We start from the raw sequence: 18,909 nt of genomic DNA, 5'->3' as shown, positions 1-18,909 counted from the left end.
CATACGATCTGCTATTTGATGAAGATAAAAAAGAAACACTTTCAATTTGCAGTTATGTCAAATGTGACTTCTGGCCTCATGAGGTGTTTTATGTACAGGAGGAGTGTTGATCCCGTCTCATCATCTGATTTTCCTTCCGCAACATACTCTGCTCCCAGGGGATATCACGAGGAGCAATGCACACACATCCTCTGTGTGACAACACACACACACAGGGAGGAGAAATGTGTGTGCTGCTTCTTATCGGTGGGCATCTTTGTGTGTTCCTATTCACATTTTAGGATATGAATGAGTTTTTTATGTGTGCGCGTGTGTGTGTGTGTGTGTGTGTGTGTGTGTGTGTGTGTTTGGTCAAAGGGATGGCAGGTGGCTTTCACACTGGTGTGTTTAGTGAAACAATGTTCTGTGCAGATTTCCACCACATATATATATATATATATATATATATATATATATATATGTATGTATATATATATATATATATATATATATATATATATATATATATATATATATATATATATATATATATATATATGTATATATATATATATATATATATATATATATATATATATATATATATATATATATATATATATATATATATTTGTATGCATTTCTGGCTGTACGAAGCTTTGAGTGAAGAGTTTTGTCACTGTGGTGGAAATCTGCACATATATATATACATATATTATATATATACATATATATAAAATGTCATTATCCATTCTGTTTTATTCAGCAGCGCCTCAAACGTGTCTAGAATCAGAATAATAAATACTGTACTGAGTTTAGTTTTAAATGGTCCACAATGAGCCGATCCGGTGGGCTGAGCTACAGAATCAACAGGTGTCCCATTGAATCAAAAGAAGGATAAAAAGCCTGATAGTTGGCGTAAACGGGTCACCTGATCAGCCGTGGCAGCAGCCGGCCACACCATCAAAGTTTCAGTCCATTTAGTTAAACTAAAATACCTACAGTTTGAATCAATAACATGAACTCAATAAAAAAAAAAAAAGGACAAATATTTACTGTAGTTTTGGTAAATCTATTTGCACGTGCGAAGCGTCACCGTCGGGTTTTCCACCTGAACGTTCGTGGATTTCTTGGCAAACTTGCAGGAACTGCAGCTCTGAAAAGGTTTGGATTGCGTAACCGCCATATGTACAGAAGCATGGGTCGTCACGGAGATGACATACAGGCTGCATGAAACATGCACACAGCAGTACAAGACACAGATCTAAGAGTTCCCCTCCACCGACACACACACACACACACTTTTACTCACTGGATCAGCAGTCGTTTCAGAACTCACACTCAAAGTTTGCTGCTCCATGAATCCTCAGCACTTCGTGTCAGAGCTCCTCTCGCAGCACATTGTCATCAGCTGTTGATGTGTGTGTTGATGTGTGCGTGTGTGTGTGTGTGTGTGTGTGTGTGTGTGAGTGAGTGAATGAGTGCAGAGAGACAGAGCAGCAACGCTCGCTGGCTTTCGTACGTCCAAACCGCTACAGAATGTCGGTGTTAGATTCCCCTTCCTTCTCCTTTTCTCTCTCATCCCCCCTCCTCCTCCCTTTCCCTCTCGATCGTCTCCCTTGCCCTGCCTCCCCCCTCCCTCCCCCTCCTCTGGCTTTGCTGTTGCACTCACCCTCCTATCATTTTTATTCCACCCACAATGCTGTGAGCTGAGGGACACACACACACACACACACACACACACACACACACACACACTCCTGAGATAAATGTGTGGGCATGGCTGCAGAGGGAGACCCCTTGCCATTAAGGAACACACCCACACATATAATCAGCATTGTGATGAATGCGTTACCCTCCCTGCTCCTGTGTCATCTGCTCAGTATGCCCTGCTGCACGTCGCGGAGTAAATGGACATCCATGATGGTGGGAGGAGCTAAATAATGCCACCAAAAAACAGATCACTGAACTGACAGTAAAGAATTCTTTCTGCAGCAAAAATGAGGTTCTAAGAGGTCGTTACATTCCTCAGCATGTCCCGGCACAATGTGGAGGTACTCACCCCAGGGCCCTCCCTCACATGCACACCCCTCCTGCCTGCCCTCAACTTGGCCCTGGGGGTGAAGACTGCCAATGAAGCACCACCCAATGACACGGAGTGCTGATAAATAACCTACGGACAGCTTGCATTCAGCGACGTACAACAGAAACACAACGTTATCCACAGTATGACATACAAGCAAGTCATGCTGCAACGTTTATTAGTCAGAGTACCGCCGAGCTCGTTTATTCCGCTGTCTTTCCAGCTTCAGCAGAAACTTTCTAATATCTGATCCCTGACAGAGACATGATGAAAAGGAGCTCTGTGGGGGGGTGCAGAGCCACACGGGACTGGATAATGTTGAAACTACGTGGACTGAAAGTAACGGTCAGCAACATGTTTCGGTGGAGAGCCAGGATGTTAGTGGTTCTCCTGCCGTTCACCAGAAACACACACAGGAGGAACATTTAGGCTCCAAGTCAATTAGAGTTTGTCAGGCAGACACAGGTGTGCAAAACACGCATGCAGACAGAAAACATGCTCAGGTCACATGTGTTTTACTATGTTTACAGATGTGATAAGAAGTACTTGAATAGCTTGGAAGTCTATAAAAATACATTTAATTGTGCCAATAAAAAAAAATGACTTTAGATAAACATGGAGGGATTTTATGTAACCCAAAAATGGTTGAATTTTTGGTGTCTGCATTAACAAGGGATGCTTAGTCTTTATAATTCTATGCTGAAATCAATTTGCAAATTGGATTACAACTCATCAAGAGCTCTAATTAGTGTAATTCAACTTGGGAACCTTTTTTTCAGGATAATTAACTGTTAAAGTACAAAGATCTTATCAAAATTGCATTTTTCTATCATTTTCAATTGTTCCGTCAATTTTCCCTCATTTAATAAATCTATCCTAGTTACAAAATAAATAAATAAAAGGTCATAAAACAGCAGAAAATGCAGAACACAGTTTCATTAAAGCCAGATGAAGGAATTTTTACTTCTTGTTTTGTCTGTGGAGCAGAGCAACGCTAAAACTCAAGAGTGACGTTATCTAATCCCTGTAACAGTCTAATTTATGATAAAAAGCGTGCAGATTTGTTTCCTGTTGATGTTCAGGGTTATATATTATATGCTAGCAGATTGGTTTACAGTGTGGACTATGCACCCAAAACCTGCACAATGTACAGCATATAAAGCAACAAATGTTGCAAGCATGTCTTTTAATGAACAATAAATACTTGTCAGTCTATGTATGCATTCCTGACAAAATGTTTTAACCCTGCAACTCTACAGTGGTGCAACACTTAACCAACCTCTCCCCTGGTGTTGAAGCGTTGCCGTAAAACTTCCCATTTGGGATCAATAAAGCGTCTATTTTTATTATTACTTTAGAAACGCCGTTGGGATTGGTTGCTATGGCCAACACTGGAGCTCCACTGGAGAGAAATGTCATTATCCACCAGCGATCATTGATTGCAGCTCGTTGTGGAAAGAGCAGCAACCTGCCTTACAATCAGCCTACTGTGTACGCTGCTTGTTATATGTGAGCATCCGACCTCTGAACGGTTACTTGTGACTGTTATTTGTTAACCTTACTTTTGCAGATCGCTTTTGGACACGAGGGACCAATTCAACACGAGTCTGATATCCACCTTTGAGTGCCACATGAGAGTTGTTTGTAGGTAGTGTCTTTGAGCTGCATACAGAGATAGATGTGTCGTCTTCCTGAAAGCCTTTAAAACAGCTCTCAGGTTTTACAGAAGGTTTTGTGTGCATCACTCATCTGTGCCCTCCACTGATAAATATACAACACTGAGCTGTCACAATGGCAAAGGAGTTCATCAGACAAGCCATGATCCACACACACAGCTGGAGGAGTGCAGATGTGTACAGTCTGACTTCCTTCCCCTTACTGCTGTCATAAGACACTGTCTGCTCATTTGTGTGTGAAGACAGTGTGCGTGTGAGAGTGTAATGGTTAAACTCTCTGACTGTATTCACATCACAAGATAAGCAGCAAGCCTCAAGCTCTGGCTGACATATACATATACAGCATGATGTACACACATGCACACATTTCAGCGACAGCACGACGTCTGAAAGCTGCAGCAGAAGCTTAAAGCACACAGTAACAAGATGGCTCAGTGCTGCGTGGATGCGTGCATCCAAGTCCTCGTACGACAGTGTGTTGTTTACGTATGTGCACGTGTGTTCATGCATGTGTGTACCTGAGGTGCGGGGATGCGTGTGTGTCGATATGCTGTATGTGCGTTGTGTTAAGGCCTCACTAATGAGGTGAATGTCAGCTTGTTGCTCATCAGAGCTCATTAGAAGTGTAGGCTAAAACACAAACCAATCCTTCTCTCCTCCCCTGTGACACACAAAGCATTCTCTGTTTGCGCACATTAGTGCATGTGCAGCAAAACAAAAAGGCCTAACGACCGGAAGAAAATGCCAGAATAAAGGTGGTGGGAGGAGAAGACTCTGCGAGGGGATGCTCTGGCGAGGGGACACCAACCTTTGTGAAACAGCCTAAGCGTGGAGAAAACTGCTTGCCGTTTTCTTCCAGACTGGGAATTATTTTTTAAATATTTGAATAAATCAAACTCAGAGATCTACTACGCAATAATGTGAGAACAACTAGACAGCAAGGGTTTCAAATTCTTCCCATTACAAACTACAGTGAGGAGGTATTTAAGATGAACAAAGTCCAACTTTGCTCGATCTGCACATTTTGCAACAAACAAACAAACTGTTGATGCATCTTCATGAGAAATGCAGTCTGGACGGCAACACTTTTAGCTACTAACTTAACCCCTGTCATATATCACGCACTGTTTCTGAGTCCTATCATATAGTTGTATGGTAAATTATGTAATTATACATGTGTTTAAAATATGTCGGACACAATCTGGTACTTGTTTTCTGCCACCTGCTGGGTACCAAGTGGATAAAAATAAGCTTTTCTTTAATCCATATTTATGTTTTAATGTCAGTTAATATGCACCATGCCTTTACAAGAAATAAATAAATAAAACCTAAGAGTGGAGGCCTCTCCAACCACCAACACTCATACACTGGAGGTAAGGAGGGTGGAACAAAGTGTCTTGCCCGGGGGCACAATGACAGATTGATCAGGGATCAGGATTTGAACCACTGAACTGACAATCATTGGACAACATGCACTACATCCCGAGCCACTGCTGGCAATAAACGGTACTTATGTGACAAAGACTCTATGCATTTCTTTTTTAATTTTGTTAAAAAGCCACATAAAGTCTTTCTTCAGCACATTAGGTTTTGGCTAAAATTGCTGAACATCAGCAGCAGAAATAGTGGAAGCAGCCAGACTCAGTTAAAACAGCCTGATTTAAGCTCCAGACATTTAAATTGCTATGTTAACACAGTGTCATTTGTGTGGCATCAGAGCTTCACCAGGTGAATATCAGTGGAAATCGGTGAGCAGATTTTGTGCAGAACTGTGGTGATAAAGAGTTACGACATCACGATCAACAACAGCAACATTTGTCAACAGGTAGTTTTACAACTTTCATAAAACACAGCTGGGATTAACTGATAAACCGCCGCATACCCGTATCATGTAAACACCTCAACGTAGAGCGTCGTGGGCAGTGCATCCCCATCATATCTGTCCATGTTGCTCCACAACGTGACAATGCTGAATTTGCTTTGACGCTTAATATCTGCAGTTAATGTTTATGATTTTACATTTAAGGAGAACAAATTTCACCGTTGACTTGTGAGAGAAACAGATAAATCTAAATTTGTAAATCTTTCTATATATTTCTATATTTCTATATACTCATTTTATTTAATTTATTTAAGGTCATTCTAAATTAAACTGAACTATTTCATGCTATCAAAAACAAAAAAAAAAAAATGGTTAGAAAATCCTTTAAAAAAAAAAAAAAGTCTATATTTGGCCCTTAAACAACGCTAAAAGCAATTTTTGCATATTTAATGTCCTTCATTAACTGTGTTGTCTGAATTATTGTAGTGCAAAACGTGTCCACCAGGAGGCAGAAGACAAGCATCAGGTTGTGTACAGGTTCGTACCAAACCTGCTGCTGAAAGCCGCTCTATGATGCTATTTCTAGTTTTCTGAGCTTTCTACAGTTTTATAGTGCTGATTACTCATCAGACATATGAGCGGCGCTGTTTTTTATCACCTAAACACGTGTTTGAATTTTCCAGCACTCTCTACGTTTGGTTTCCATGGTGACAGAAACAATTGGTTTTAGAGTTTTTTCTGCTTTGAAATTTTGGTTGATTGGTCATCTTCTCTAGGTTGTGCATGTTCGCAGGAAGAAAGCCACGCCCACCTTCACTGCTCAGTATTGTTACTCCTTGCAGCTGACCAATCAGACGCAGCCCGCAGGCAGGACGTAGGGCGGAGCTTTCTCTGTTCGCTAGTTTCTGGGAGAGGCTGATCTGAGAGGATCAATACAAAATGAATGAAGGGGTTTGTGAAAAATGCTTCATTATTCCTTGCCCTTCCGGACTTGCATACTAAAATAAATTAGACTGAAATGTGCATAATAGATCTATTTTAAAGACACACTTCAGACCTTTTGCCATTTTCCCGTCAAGTCCTTATTTTCATCACATGAAATGACATGAACTGTAAACGTAACTTGCTGACCTGTTGTGTTAGCTAGATTTGAACCATCTGCATTTCACAGTTCAATCTTGTATGGACAGGAAATGCAGTAAAGACAAGACAGTGTTGTGCAGAGTGAAAAGATGAATCATGCCATCATAGCATCGCCTTATCAACATAAATGAAACAAATACTTAATAAGTTTGAGTGAATCCAAACAGGAACTGAATGTGTGAATGGGAAGGCTGAGCTGAGATAGCGGTTCAACCAACATAAGATATTCCTCATGACAGCAAACAGCAGTTCAAACTTTACATAATAAAGAGATTAAAGCCCCGCTCTCTCTGCGTTCCTGTACTTCCTGTTGCTCCTCCTTCTCTTGCTGTCAAATAAAGAAAGAATTCCTAAAATGTATTGGAAAATTATCATTACAGCAACAGAGTGGGATCAGCTTATCTGTTCCGAGTGCCCAGGCCATCACTAAACAACGGAAACATTTAACTTCTCTCTGATCTCTATCTCAGAACCAAAGTTACTGTAATGAATTGGGCCTGAGACAGCAGGGCTCTCCTTTGGTCTTGGTCAGTCTTCAGACATAAACACACACATACAGAAAAGCCACAATGTTGCTGCATTACATACCTTCAGTTTAAACCCAGGATGCAGTAATAAGTCTTGTTTTGAATATTTCAAAGGAAACATTATAAGAGTAAAGAAAATCAGTGCTGTGAACCACAAACAATGTATTAAAATTCATTCATTGAGATGAATGCAGCTGAAAGCAACACACTGTATCTTTTCATCAGAGTACAAGAATGTTCACTCCAGATTTTCTCCTCATGAAATGCTGTGAAGTGGAACTAAATGGGGATATTGTTAATCAAAACTCATGGCTCTCAAATGACTGGATAGCCAGTAATTTCTTGAAGCTAAAAGGGGAAGAAAAGGATTATTCCTGTAACAGCGTTCCCATCAGCTTCCCCGCCAAAGGAAACGTCCCAGGTATGTGGCTGCTCTGTGAAGCTACAACACTACCAGGTATAGAGAAATCAGAAGTAACAAGAATCCACCATCCTGATATACAAGCGTGGAAATATCATGAGGAGCGCTCTGTTCATGATTGTGTGCATGTTGCTATGGTGATGCGAGAGCAGAGCTTGATGTGTCATGTGTGCATACGTGCTATTATTAGCGACAGATGCTGCATGTGTGGCTTAGATGTGTCAATGCCACTGTGGTCAGAAAGAGAGAGAGAGTCTGAGCATGGAGTCGACGCTCAGCATCATATGTGTGACTGTGTCCTTTTCCTACCTCCAGATCATCCAAGGAGCGGGCCATGCTGAGGCGTTTGGAGCGTCCAAAAGAGCGTCTGGCCGAGGACCGCTGAGGGAGCGGAGGGAATCCCATCGTCAGACCGCGGAACCGGCCACCCTGAGACATGAAAAGGTTGAGGTGTTCAGTTCAGGTGCTACAACACTAATTGTGAAGAATGTCCATGTACAGACATAAAGAGTAAATCACAATGAGAAACAGAACGACAATTAAACATCGTGGCCAAATATCTTAATCCCATAAGTGCATTTTATGCCACAATAACATTAATAACCTTAAATAAAATGTATAATCAATAAACAGCTAATATTAAAAAGAAGACAAGAAATGACTGTTTTTATTACTTTATTCACAACAATGTTTACACTGCTGCTGCTGTTACCAGAATAGTTGGTTGCTAAGGACCTAAGTTGATCTGCTAACAACCAAGTCATGCATGACTGGGATGTCTTGGTACAGAAAGTCACTCAGAGATTTCGCTTGTAAAACTGCTCGGGAATAATCTTTTTATTGTTTATCTGAATTATTCAAACACCATACATTCTTTGTTACAAATGTAAACAATACATGATTATTTCTTTGACCCTCAGATCATTGTGTGTTAGAAAATCTTGTGTCTAATTGTGGGGAAATAAAAGACAAAGTAACATGAAGACAGACCAACATGGACACTGATTTGTTCAGCTTTGACTGCAGAGTTCTTTTTGAACAAAAGCATGTGTTTTGCAATGGGTTCCCTAGTTTTCACCTAAATATTAAATTCCACATGATACATGCAGGCATGTACGGTCCTGGGATTTCACCCTGCAGTCAATCCCACAGCAATACCATATAAACACACAAAAAGGAGAATGTTAACACTTACAGAGCTGCACCTGAAAGAGCAGAATGTAAGATTTATATACCTGTCACACCACTGAAGGAATTCCTTTACTGCTGTTTATCTAATACTTTTCTAACACATGCAAGAAAAAAGTAAAAATTTGTTCTGTCTGTCAGCCTACTGCAGCAGAAAACAACTAAATGGAATTAAGTTTAAGCAATGGCGCAGCAATATGAAGACTTCAACAGCTGCCTACAAAGCACACATGAGTAATTACACCATCAATATTTGTTATCCAGAGCCATTTGAGAATGATGTCCCCACACTGAGTAAATGAAAAAATATAAAGGGATGTTGCTCACAATAGACTTTCTAACAACTGTTGCTCTTTAAGACGGTAGAAGTATTCCGTCTCATCTCTGACAAAGAGCATCTGGCTAATCTCTTTATACTGCAGGAGACAGCTTACATCACTACACCCCAGGTGATGGGAAGTGATAAGTAATTAAATGATGCTGACAAGCTTCAGAAGTCAAACATGAGTTGAATCTGACTGCTTGACTGGGAGCCAGTCCCTGCATTTCACCAGGTGTTAGCCACGGCGTTGCCATGATACGCTGTCAGCGCTGCACATGTGCATGTATCTGACTGCGTGCACGTCATTAATCATAGATGTGATTAAATATGTGCACACAGAGTGTCATGGAACCTGTTTGTAACCAGCCAGTCTGAAATGACCCTTGCTTTGTAAGAGAAGCTAAAATTTGGAAAGAAAGCGTTGGCACTGGGGTTGTTTTTGGATGTAACTACACTAAATAGTTTTCTGAAAAAAAAAATTAAAAGACTTAATTTCAATAAAAACATCAAAATAAAAATAAAACAGCTTTTATCTGTACAACTAATCTTGTCCTCCTCTCATCCATAATGGAAAAAAACATCATTCCTGTTTGTGACAACACAACTGTCCCAATAAAAAGCAGATATAAACACTGAAAAAAAACTTTTTTTCTTTGAAGTAAAGAAAAAGGCAGTGGGGTAGAAGTAAACCAAATAAATAAATAAATGAAAGAAAAGAAGATAATATGGTTGGGAAAAAGGTCCTGACTGTTGTTTGTGCACCAAACAGCAGCTCAGAGAACCCATTCTTTCTGGAGTCCGTGTAGGGAGTGTTGGAGGGTGCTCCCTCTGGGGACTCCCTTGTTTCTGTTGGGTGACTTCAATGCTCACATGGGCAATGACAGTGGCACCTGGAGGGAAGTGATTAGGAGAAAGGCAGCTGATGGGTATTTACAGGCCAAGCAGAATGCAGTTTCAGCGGATACTGAGGCAAAAACTTGAGCATGGGAGGAGTTTAGCAAGACCATGGAGAACGATTTCGGGAAGGCTTCAAGAAGATTCTGGTCCACCATCTGGTGACTTAGGAAGAGGAAGCAGTGCTCCGTCGACACAGTGGGGTTTACAGTGGGGATGGGAGACTGCTGACCTCGACAAGGGACATGGGTCGGTGGGATAAATACTTTGAAGACCTCAATTCTACAAACACGTCTTCTGATGAGGAAGCATGGCTGGGGGACTTGGGGGTCCTCCTATCTCCGAGGCTAAGGTCACTGAGGTGGTTAAAAAGCTCTTTGGTGGCGGAGCCCCGAGGTGTGGATAAAATCCACCCAGAGGTTCTTAAGGCTCTGGATGGTGCGGGGCTGTCCTGGCTGACATGCCTCTGCAGCATTGCGTGGACATGGGGTACAGAGCCTCTAGACTGGCAGACTAGGGTGGTGGTCCCCCTCTTTAAAAAGGAAGACTGGAGCGTGTGCTCAAATTACAGGGGATTTCACTCCTCAGCCTCCCTGATGAGGTTTATTCACGGGTGCTGGAGAGGAGGTTCCATCGGAGTCAAATCTCGGATTGAGGAGGAGCAGTGCGGATGTGCACATGTGCTTTGTGCACTTGGAGAAGACATTCGACTGTGTCCACTGGGGTCTCCTGTGGGGTGTACTGCGGGAGTATGTCGTACCAAACCCCCATGTACAGGCTTTCTGTATGACCAGTGTCAGAACTTGGTCTGTAATCCTGACAGTAAGTCAAATTCGTTTCTGGTGATGGCTGGACTCCCCAAGGCTGTCCTTTGTCACCAATTCTGTTCATAATTTTTATGGACAGAATTTCTTGGTGCAGTCAAAGTGCTGGGGGATCTGGTGGCCTCAGGATTGAGTCTTTGTTCTTTGCAGATGATGTGGTCCTGTTGGCTTCATCTGGTCATGTTCTCCAGCTCTTGCTTAAGCGATTCGTAGGTGAACGTGAAGCAGCCAGGATGAGGATTAGCACCTCTAAATCTAAGACCATGGGCCAAGACCCTGAAAATGGTGGAGTGTCCTCTTCAGGTCAGGAATGAGGTCCTGCCCCAAGTGGAAGAGTTTAAACATCTCAGGGTTTTGTTCACGAGTGAGGGAAAGACGGAGCGTAAGATTGACAGGTGGATCAGTGCAGTGTTTGTAGTTATGCGGACTCTGTGCCGGTCTGCCATGGTAAAAAAGGAGCTGAGACAGAAGGCGAAGCTCTCAATTTACCAGTCAATCTAGAACGAGATCGCAAATACAGGCGGCTGAAAGGAGTTTCCTCAGCAGAGATAGGGGGAGAAGATCGATCATCAGGGAGGGGCTCAGAGTCGAGCTGCTGCACAGAGAGGAGCCAGTTGAGGTGGCTAGGGCATCTGGTTAAGATGCCTCCTGGATACCACCCTGATGAGATGTTCCTGGCACATCCCTGTAGGAGGAATTCTTGGCTTCCCTGTTTGTTTGCTGCTCACACAACGCAACCCAAGATGAGCTGCAGAAAATGGATGGATGGAAGGATGGAAGGAATATAACTGTTTCACATTTACCAACACGTCACTGTGTCAGGTTCATTCAAAAGAAGTTGAGCTTTCCTTATCTGCTATTCAGAAAAATCAACTCAGTCATCAAACTATCAACTCAAAACTGACGGCTTCTGTTAAAACCTGAAACTATTTCCCATTGCTGATCATGAAGGTGCAGGAGGTTTGCAGAGGAAGTGAAACAGTGCCACCGTGTGTCAAACAATACAAGTAATTAAAGACTATTTAAAAAAACACAACAATAATACCCCCTGTATAACAGTGGACTATGTTACAGCGGAATCAGGATTCCACATTGATTATTCAAAGTTGTGACCTTACATGAAAAGAACAGCCTCCAAATGTATCTATTCATTATGAGGACATTGTTTAGAGACCCTAACTTCCTGTCAGTCTCTGCTGTGGCATGACATTGTAAAAACTTCCTGTGATTTTCCCCTGGATGGTCTTGAGCTTTACTGGGAGAAGCACCGGCTTCCCAATTATCAAACAAATATCCATCAGTGTCTTTTTTAAATGCAAAAGAAGGCAAAGATAATGCAGCCATTTCCTACGCACACGTAAACATCCATTAATTCTGCATGTCTTTTCCATTGTCTAGCAGTGATAAACAACTGGTGATAAGCGCTTGGCTATTTAAATATCACCACTAAAAAAGCAATAACTTTACTGGGACACAAAGTCACTTGCAGGTAGGAAACAGGTGGTTTTCTGGTGAAGGCAGATATCTAGCTAATGCATAATACATGATCTGATACTGGAGCTTTACTTTAACAAGTCTGGCAAAGGAGCCAGCTGGTGCGCTCGCGTTATTCAGAGTAATCCATGGCTGTTTGAGGGGGGTGGAGGGGGGGTTAGTGTGGTCCATGTCAACTTAAAAAGCAAGTGAAAAGTTGGATGTAAGAGACACTTTAGTTAAAGGCTGACTCAGTTCAACGCTTTGATTGTGGAAGATAGAGCTAAGAATGTGATGAAGAGCACACATGGATTTATAGTCTCAATAAACTGGAGACTTGGACAGTCTAGCCATAGTAAATTTCCACAGCAGGGATGTGTGATGGGGGGTGCTACCTGCTGCTGGGGGCTTCTCATGTCACAGTCATTTTTAACACAGCTTTCTTAGTCCACAAACTGGAGCAGTTGAGCACAACAGTGAATATACTATTTATAGGAAAATGGATGATAGCGTGAGGTGAAAAAAAACACCTGATGAAAAATACAGTTTTCATCAACTGTATTTTAACAGTTGATGAAAACTGTTAAAATACTTTATTTACTTCATTAAAAGACTTACTTTTTTCTCTCCCTCCTTGGAATTCCCTCCTGGTTTCTTCTCTCTCTCCCTCCTCCGAGCGCCAGTCCTCTCCCTGTCTCCTGAACCAAACAGCTTCTTAGCCCACTCATCTTTCTGAACAGCCAGTCGGTGGGTGTGGGGATGTGGAGGAGGAGGAGGTTGGCTTCCACCAGGTGGCTGCATGTGGTCTCCAGGGGCCAATGGGGCCCGATAGCGGTCGGCAGGGATCTTATTCATAGGTGGGGGCAGGGTGCTGCAGTTGGCTGATGACCATCCGTCAGTGGATTCGGCGTAGGACTCCTGATCGCTGCTCAGACCCTGGAGGTGGCTGTGGTGGTGCTGCTGACGCCAGTCTCTCAGCACATGGACTGGCAGCCACCGCTGTGGTTCCACTCCTGCTGCCCCTATAGCCCCTCTCCTTTCTCCACCCCCAACAGCTCCTCCCAGCTTTCCTGACGAGTAGTGGTGTGGGTGGACTCCTCGTGAATGCCTGCCAGGGACGTCAGGGTGAGCCAAGGGGAGAGGGTGAGGAAGGTCTGCGAGGTGAGGATCGTGACGGTAGTGGCCATTTCTCAGCATCGGAAGAGGAGGTGGAGGAGGAGGTGGATGAGCAGCTGCTGCTCCAAAGGTTGGGCTCCAAGCCTGCTGGGACGAAGGTGGACTGTCCCAGTGGCGTGGCCCAGAGGCGTGGTTGTAACTGGGAGGGCTTCCAAGGTCAACCAGCAGCACTCTGTTGCTCTTTTCTTCTGGTAAGAAGTTGCCTATTCCACTGTCACTGTTGCTGCTGGTGCTGTGGTTCTGCTGAGCGTCGTTGTCAGGATCATGGAAAGCACGAGCCCGAACACCGTCAATATTATCTCCCATGTCTCGGTAGAGGACAGAAACAAACTGGAGAAGAGGCTGAGAACTGGAGGGGAATTCCAGGCATCCTCCCATGTCTGGGTCAGGGGTGCACTCAAAGCCAAACCTCCTGGCAATCCCCATATGCACCTGCAGAAACAAGTCCCAGTGAGTCGGAGTGGTGGTACAGGATATGATAAATAGTCCCATTTAAAAGCAAGAACAGGGATTATAAAAACTGTTCTGGTAAAAATGAACAAAGCACTGAAATACAAGTTTTACCCAGCACATGAGAGGAACATCTGTGCTAATAAATTACATGTTATTAAATTACTTTCATGTTTGTTTGTTTGTTCTTTTGCAACAGTTAAACACTATTAAACATTTTATTTACCATGGATTATACTGAAGTTTATATTTCTAAAATTGTGCCAGCCTGGTGTTCTGGAAGTAAAATTTAGTTTATTTATAGACACATTATTTCCCAGCTGTGTACATGGCTGCGATGAACTGGCAACCTGTCCAGGATGTACACTGCCCCCAGTGATTGCTGGGATAGGCTCCAGCTTCACCGTGACCCCTAACTGGACTAAGTGGTTAAGAAAATGAGTGAATAAATAAATTCTGTGTACTTTGTGAATGTTTGATTTTTAAAAATATTTTTTCCTGATATAGATAACACGTAATCTTAAAGATCAAATGAACATGAAACATGAGCATTTCTTCCTTTTGTTTTTTTCAATTCTCAGTTCTTACAAACTATATAAAGAAAATCAAATACATATTTCTATAAATAGTAAAGAGTTTTTGTGTCCACATTTCCACTCAGGACTCGTGACTCTGACTGTCTCATCCCCACATCCATATTTTTACCTGGTGGTGACACAGCTCTGGGTCAACAATAAAAACATGGCATGAAGTCCTCAAGCCCCCCTCTTCATCATGCCCGTTGCTGAATCGCCGATCATCGTCTGTAGCTTGCATCGTGACCAGGCCAAAGAACCGCCGATCGTCAGGACAACAGGCACTGAAAGCCAGTTTTTCTGCAGGATAGGTGGCCAGGACCTGACCTCTGTCACTGCACAGCCGCACGCTGTCGTGCATGACCTGGTAGGATATAATTAATGCATGTTACCACATGCTACAAGGAAAAATAATACGGCAATTTGCTGACAAAGTTAGAAAAGGACATGACAGCTGACAGATTTTAAATTTCGGTTATTTTCTATTTATTTATTGTTTTAGAAGTGAAACTAGATTTGTTAAAACAGACTGTTAGTTGTGTTTATGTTATGCAACATTTTAAATAGTAAATAAATTCTTTAACATCAGGAAGCCATATTAAAAACAGTTCTGACAGACTTATTTCAAGTTGCTATTTTTAGTCCACAAAAAGGGTCTAAATAAGTCATTTTCTGACCTTTTTTGCCTCGGAAAAAACTTAACTCTAAAATGTAAGTAAACCTTTATTTTTGGTAGCTTATAACATGTTATTTGTTATGTAAATCATGAAAACTTGTTCAACTACAACTGCTGTCCTGAGGCAACATGTTAACATTATGGAAAACTGGACATGTTGCTGAAAGGCAACGCTGAACCATTAATAAATCAAAATGGATGCAGAAAACTTTAGTATTGTGCATTCAAGTATATTAAGTATTCATAAGTGTATCATTAATCATCATTTTGTTCTGAGTTTTATAACTTAACAAAGACAATTTAATGTGATTGCAGAAACATCAACTTTGGAAAACTGTGTTTTACAGACCATAATCAATTATTACAGTAAGCTATAATAATGATAATATATTATATTAATTTCCACACATTTTCCTTCATCTACAGAATAAATTTAGCTACACTCTTCCTCTAGAAAGAAGAGGGTGTAAATGGGTTTGAAAAAAAAGATGATTTGTCTGACTGGATACGTTTAAGCTAATTAAATTCTTTGTTCATGTCACGTCTGACAAGTGGAGGGGTGACAAAGACATCCATCGCCAGTGCTGTAAGTTTAAGCTGACATGGTTATAAGGAAGTGTTCTATGTACTCTGATTTTGTGGAGTGCTCCCTGTTCAGAACCTATGTCACGTATTTGACCACTATTCACCTGTAAAATGAGTATACAGAGGTTGAAAGTAGCCAACAATGATGCAATGAGGTTGCTATTTTGTGTCTCTAGGTGGCTTATAGTAGCAGTCAGGTTTTTGGAACCACAAGTGTGCCAACTATTGCAGCTAATATTTAGTTGTATGTGTTGACTGGAAAAGTCTGACACCCATATAATAAAAACTCTAGTTAGCTCTTCGAATAGCTGCTGTTGATTCACTTCTAAATTGAGACAGTGTTAGTGAAACAGTCTCTTAATTTTTTGGTTAGTAGTCTCTCTTTTTTCTCTATTTTATACTACTTATTCTGTATCTTGTTTGCATGTCTTATATAGACTCGTGTCTGCTTTAGTTTTGCATTACGTTACAAATAAATAATTTTCCAAACTGAAATCATACTGCATGCAAAAGAGGGTTAAAAATGTAACTTGTAAATAGTCATTGGATTGTACAATTGTTGTTTTTACAGAAAAAAAGAAAGCTAACATGATATTAAAAGTTAGTCGCACCTTCATAAGTACCAATGAATGAATCTTCTGCTCAGCCCTGAGTCGTCTCATGCTTCCTCTGATGGCTTGCAGACTGTCGTTCTCGAGGTTTGTCCCTGTGGAGGCGAGCTCAATGGAGCCAAGGTAGCCAACCATCATTCCCACATTGAGGATACCCTCACTGGGCTCCAGGCCAAAGTCACCACCTTCTCCTACATCCACATCTTGCTCTTCGTGGTGGTGAAGATGTAGATGATGAAAGTCAGACTCCAGGAAAACTGAATCATCATTCAGAACTTTGGCCATCTCTTCCTCAGAGAGAAGGTTGGGGTTGCTCTGGGAACGAGAGGACTTCTGATATGGAGGGAACTCTGGATTGGACAGTGGACGTGGCTTTGACGAAGAGCTAACCCCGGGCCTGTCCTTGTCTGAGCTGCTGGAAGAGTGGCTGGAGTTCTCAAAGATCATGTTGAAGATTCCTCCAGACCGCAGCTCTGCCACCACCCTCTCTGCCCTGTTGATGCCGAGCTGCTTTGAATCCACTTTGGGTTTGTACCATCCTCCGCGGGCTCCACAGTTTGACCTGCTGTTATTGTTGTTGTTAACACCGTTATTATAGAAACCATCAAGCTCATCATCGCTTGAGCACGAGTCCAGGTAAGATGCCACAGTTGCATTGTTGCCATGGTGATGACCCCCCGTCGAGCGCTGATGATGGTGATGCCTGTGACGCTCTCCCTCAGCAATGACAAGTTTCAAAACACCAGAGCAGCGTCCGATCAGTTTTACCACATCTTCATGGGATGCCTTGGAGACATTTATGTCATTGACAGAAAGGATATAGTCACCTGAACGCAACCCCACATAGTCTGCAGGGCTTCCTTTCAGGATGCAGCTGAGAACACAAGGGCTTTGGCCTGACAGTGTAAAACCATACCCTGTTCTCCCCCTTGCCACCTCCACAGCCTGGATACGACCATACTGGATGGAGGAGGAGGACGGTGGGGAAGGCTGGGAGAAGCTAAGTCCACCTCCACCACAGGGGCGTCTCCTGGATGATGCATCCATTTGTCTGGACATCGTGCCAGAAAACTTTCTTTTGTCCATTGATCGGGCCAAATTTCAAATTCTCATTTTAAGTGTTTGATTTCTGCTCATCAAAGAACAAAACGCAGACTGAAGGCTGCTTCGAAAAAATGAGCAGCAGTTCAAAATGCAGCATATGGGTGAGATTCAGGCCTCAGTTTTGACATAACCTTGCTAGCAGTCCCATCCTGGTGTCACTCTTTTTTCCAGCCATGTTACCTGAATAACAAAAGAGTACATAGAAGTCATTCATGACTTTATTTACACATTTACATGTTAATTGCTCTTAAGTTTGAAATAAATGATAAATTCATGCATCCATGTGTCAAACTTGCTGCTTTTTCTATTTTCTGTGTGATGTAAAGCCTCCACTTCTCAGGAACAGAGAAGAGGGGGGTGTCTGACTGACATGCCCGCACCTGCACGTGCAGGAGTCTCAACAGCCGTGCAGGTAAACCCAGCATACACCTGAGTTCTGACCTAATTTAAAACATGTTTTAACCTTTTAAAAGTTTTTTTGTTAACTTGTGATTGACTTTAGTTTTTGCTGGACAACGTCTTAGTTATAACTTTTATTTTTTACTGAGAAAATGTTAGCTGACGTAGTACTGTTAGCTTAATTAGCTGAGTACGCTAGCAAAGTTAGCACGGTTTGGATAGTGGCTGATAGTTGGAGATGTGTCCATCTCGGTCTTTTTATAACTTCGCACAGAGGAACGGGACAAGGAACCTTGTCTTTGTCAGTTCGGTAAAGTTTCACAAAGTTTTGTTTTTTCTTGCTATGATTTGCTGTTAGACCGTGCATCCACCCGTGCTTGATGCCGTAGTCCCGCCCTTCAAGTTCCACATCTTTGGAATGTCGGTCTGTAACCATAACAACGGCGCTGTACACAGATTTCGGTGCCCTGTCATTGGCTTCCCCAGCTGTCAATCACATTGCAAACAGTTACGCTGATATTAACAAATGTTAGCTTGAGAAATCACAAATAAAAAGTTCCAACAGTCGCCCATTCTACAGGTGTCAAAACGCAGGCGCAACGTCAGCCGCGAGAGCTGGCCGTTAAGAGTCGTTAGGCGTTAAAATGCAAGCAGAGTGCACGCATTTATTTTAGCAAGAAAACGGTGGGAAAACCGCAAGGAAACATCAACACTTTGCTAAAATATGTCAGAAATTTAAAGAAAAAATCGGAGATGGCTAAGTTTATGGTGGATTGTTAGAACATTTCCATGTTCTAACAAAGATGTTGGGACCCAGCGGATTGACTCAAGTCGAAATGTTAAAATGACTTACTTTGTCGGTGTCCAGCGGTGATGCTGCTTGGAAAGATTGCATAGTTTCGTCGCTAGGGTTAGTTAGGTAAACTCAGGGGCGATGGGTAAACAAAAGAAAAGACTGCACCATCTGGCGAAGTAGCCTGA

The 18,909-nt window shown here is 42.2% G+C and overlaps 1 protein-coding gene across 2 annotated transcripts in view; it reads right to left on the bottom strand.

Annotated features, from left to right (window-relative positions):
• Nucleotides 1–18,909, bottom strand: part of rgs12b (regulator of G protein signaling 12b) — a 55,936-nt gene extending 37,027 nt beyond the window's left edge. For both annotated transcript variants that reach the window (XM_079264305.1, XM_079264304.1), the window contains exons 1-5: nucleotides 18,782–18,909; nucleotides 16,426–17,709; nucleotides 14,684–14,917; nucleotides 12,971–13,960; nucleotides 7,961–8,080 (exon numbers count right to left, since the gene is read on the bottom strand). In XM_079264305.1, coding sequence (XP_079120431.1) covers nucleotides 7,961–8,080; nucleotides 12,971–13,960; nucleotides 14,684–14,917; nucleotides 16,426–17,511 — 2,430 coding nt within the window. In that variant the 5' untranslated portion in view covers nucleotides 17,512–17,709; nucleotides 18,782–18,909. The remainder of the gene's footprint in view (nucleotides 1–7,960; nucleotides 8,081–12,970; nucleotides 13,961–14,683; nucleotides 14,918–16,425; nucleotides 17,710–18,781) is intronic.

This window comes from Telmatherina bonti (genome assembly GCF_933228915.1).
Source record: "Telmatherina bonti genome assembly, chromosome: 3".
Lineage (NCBI taxonomy): Eukaryota > Metazoa > Chordata > Actinopteri > Atheriniformes > Telmatherinidae > Telmatherina > Telmatherina bonti.
Note: the sequence above shows the minus strand (reverse complement) of the source record. Positions and strands in the feature narration are given on the sequence as shown.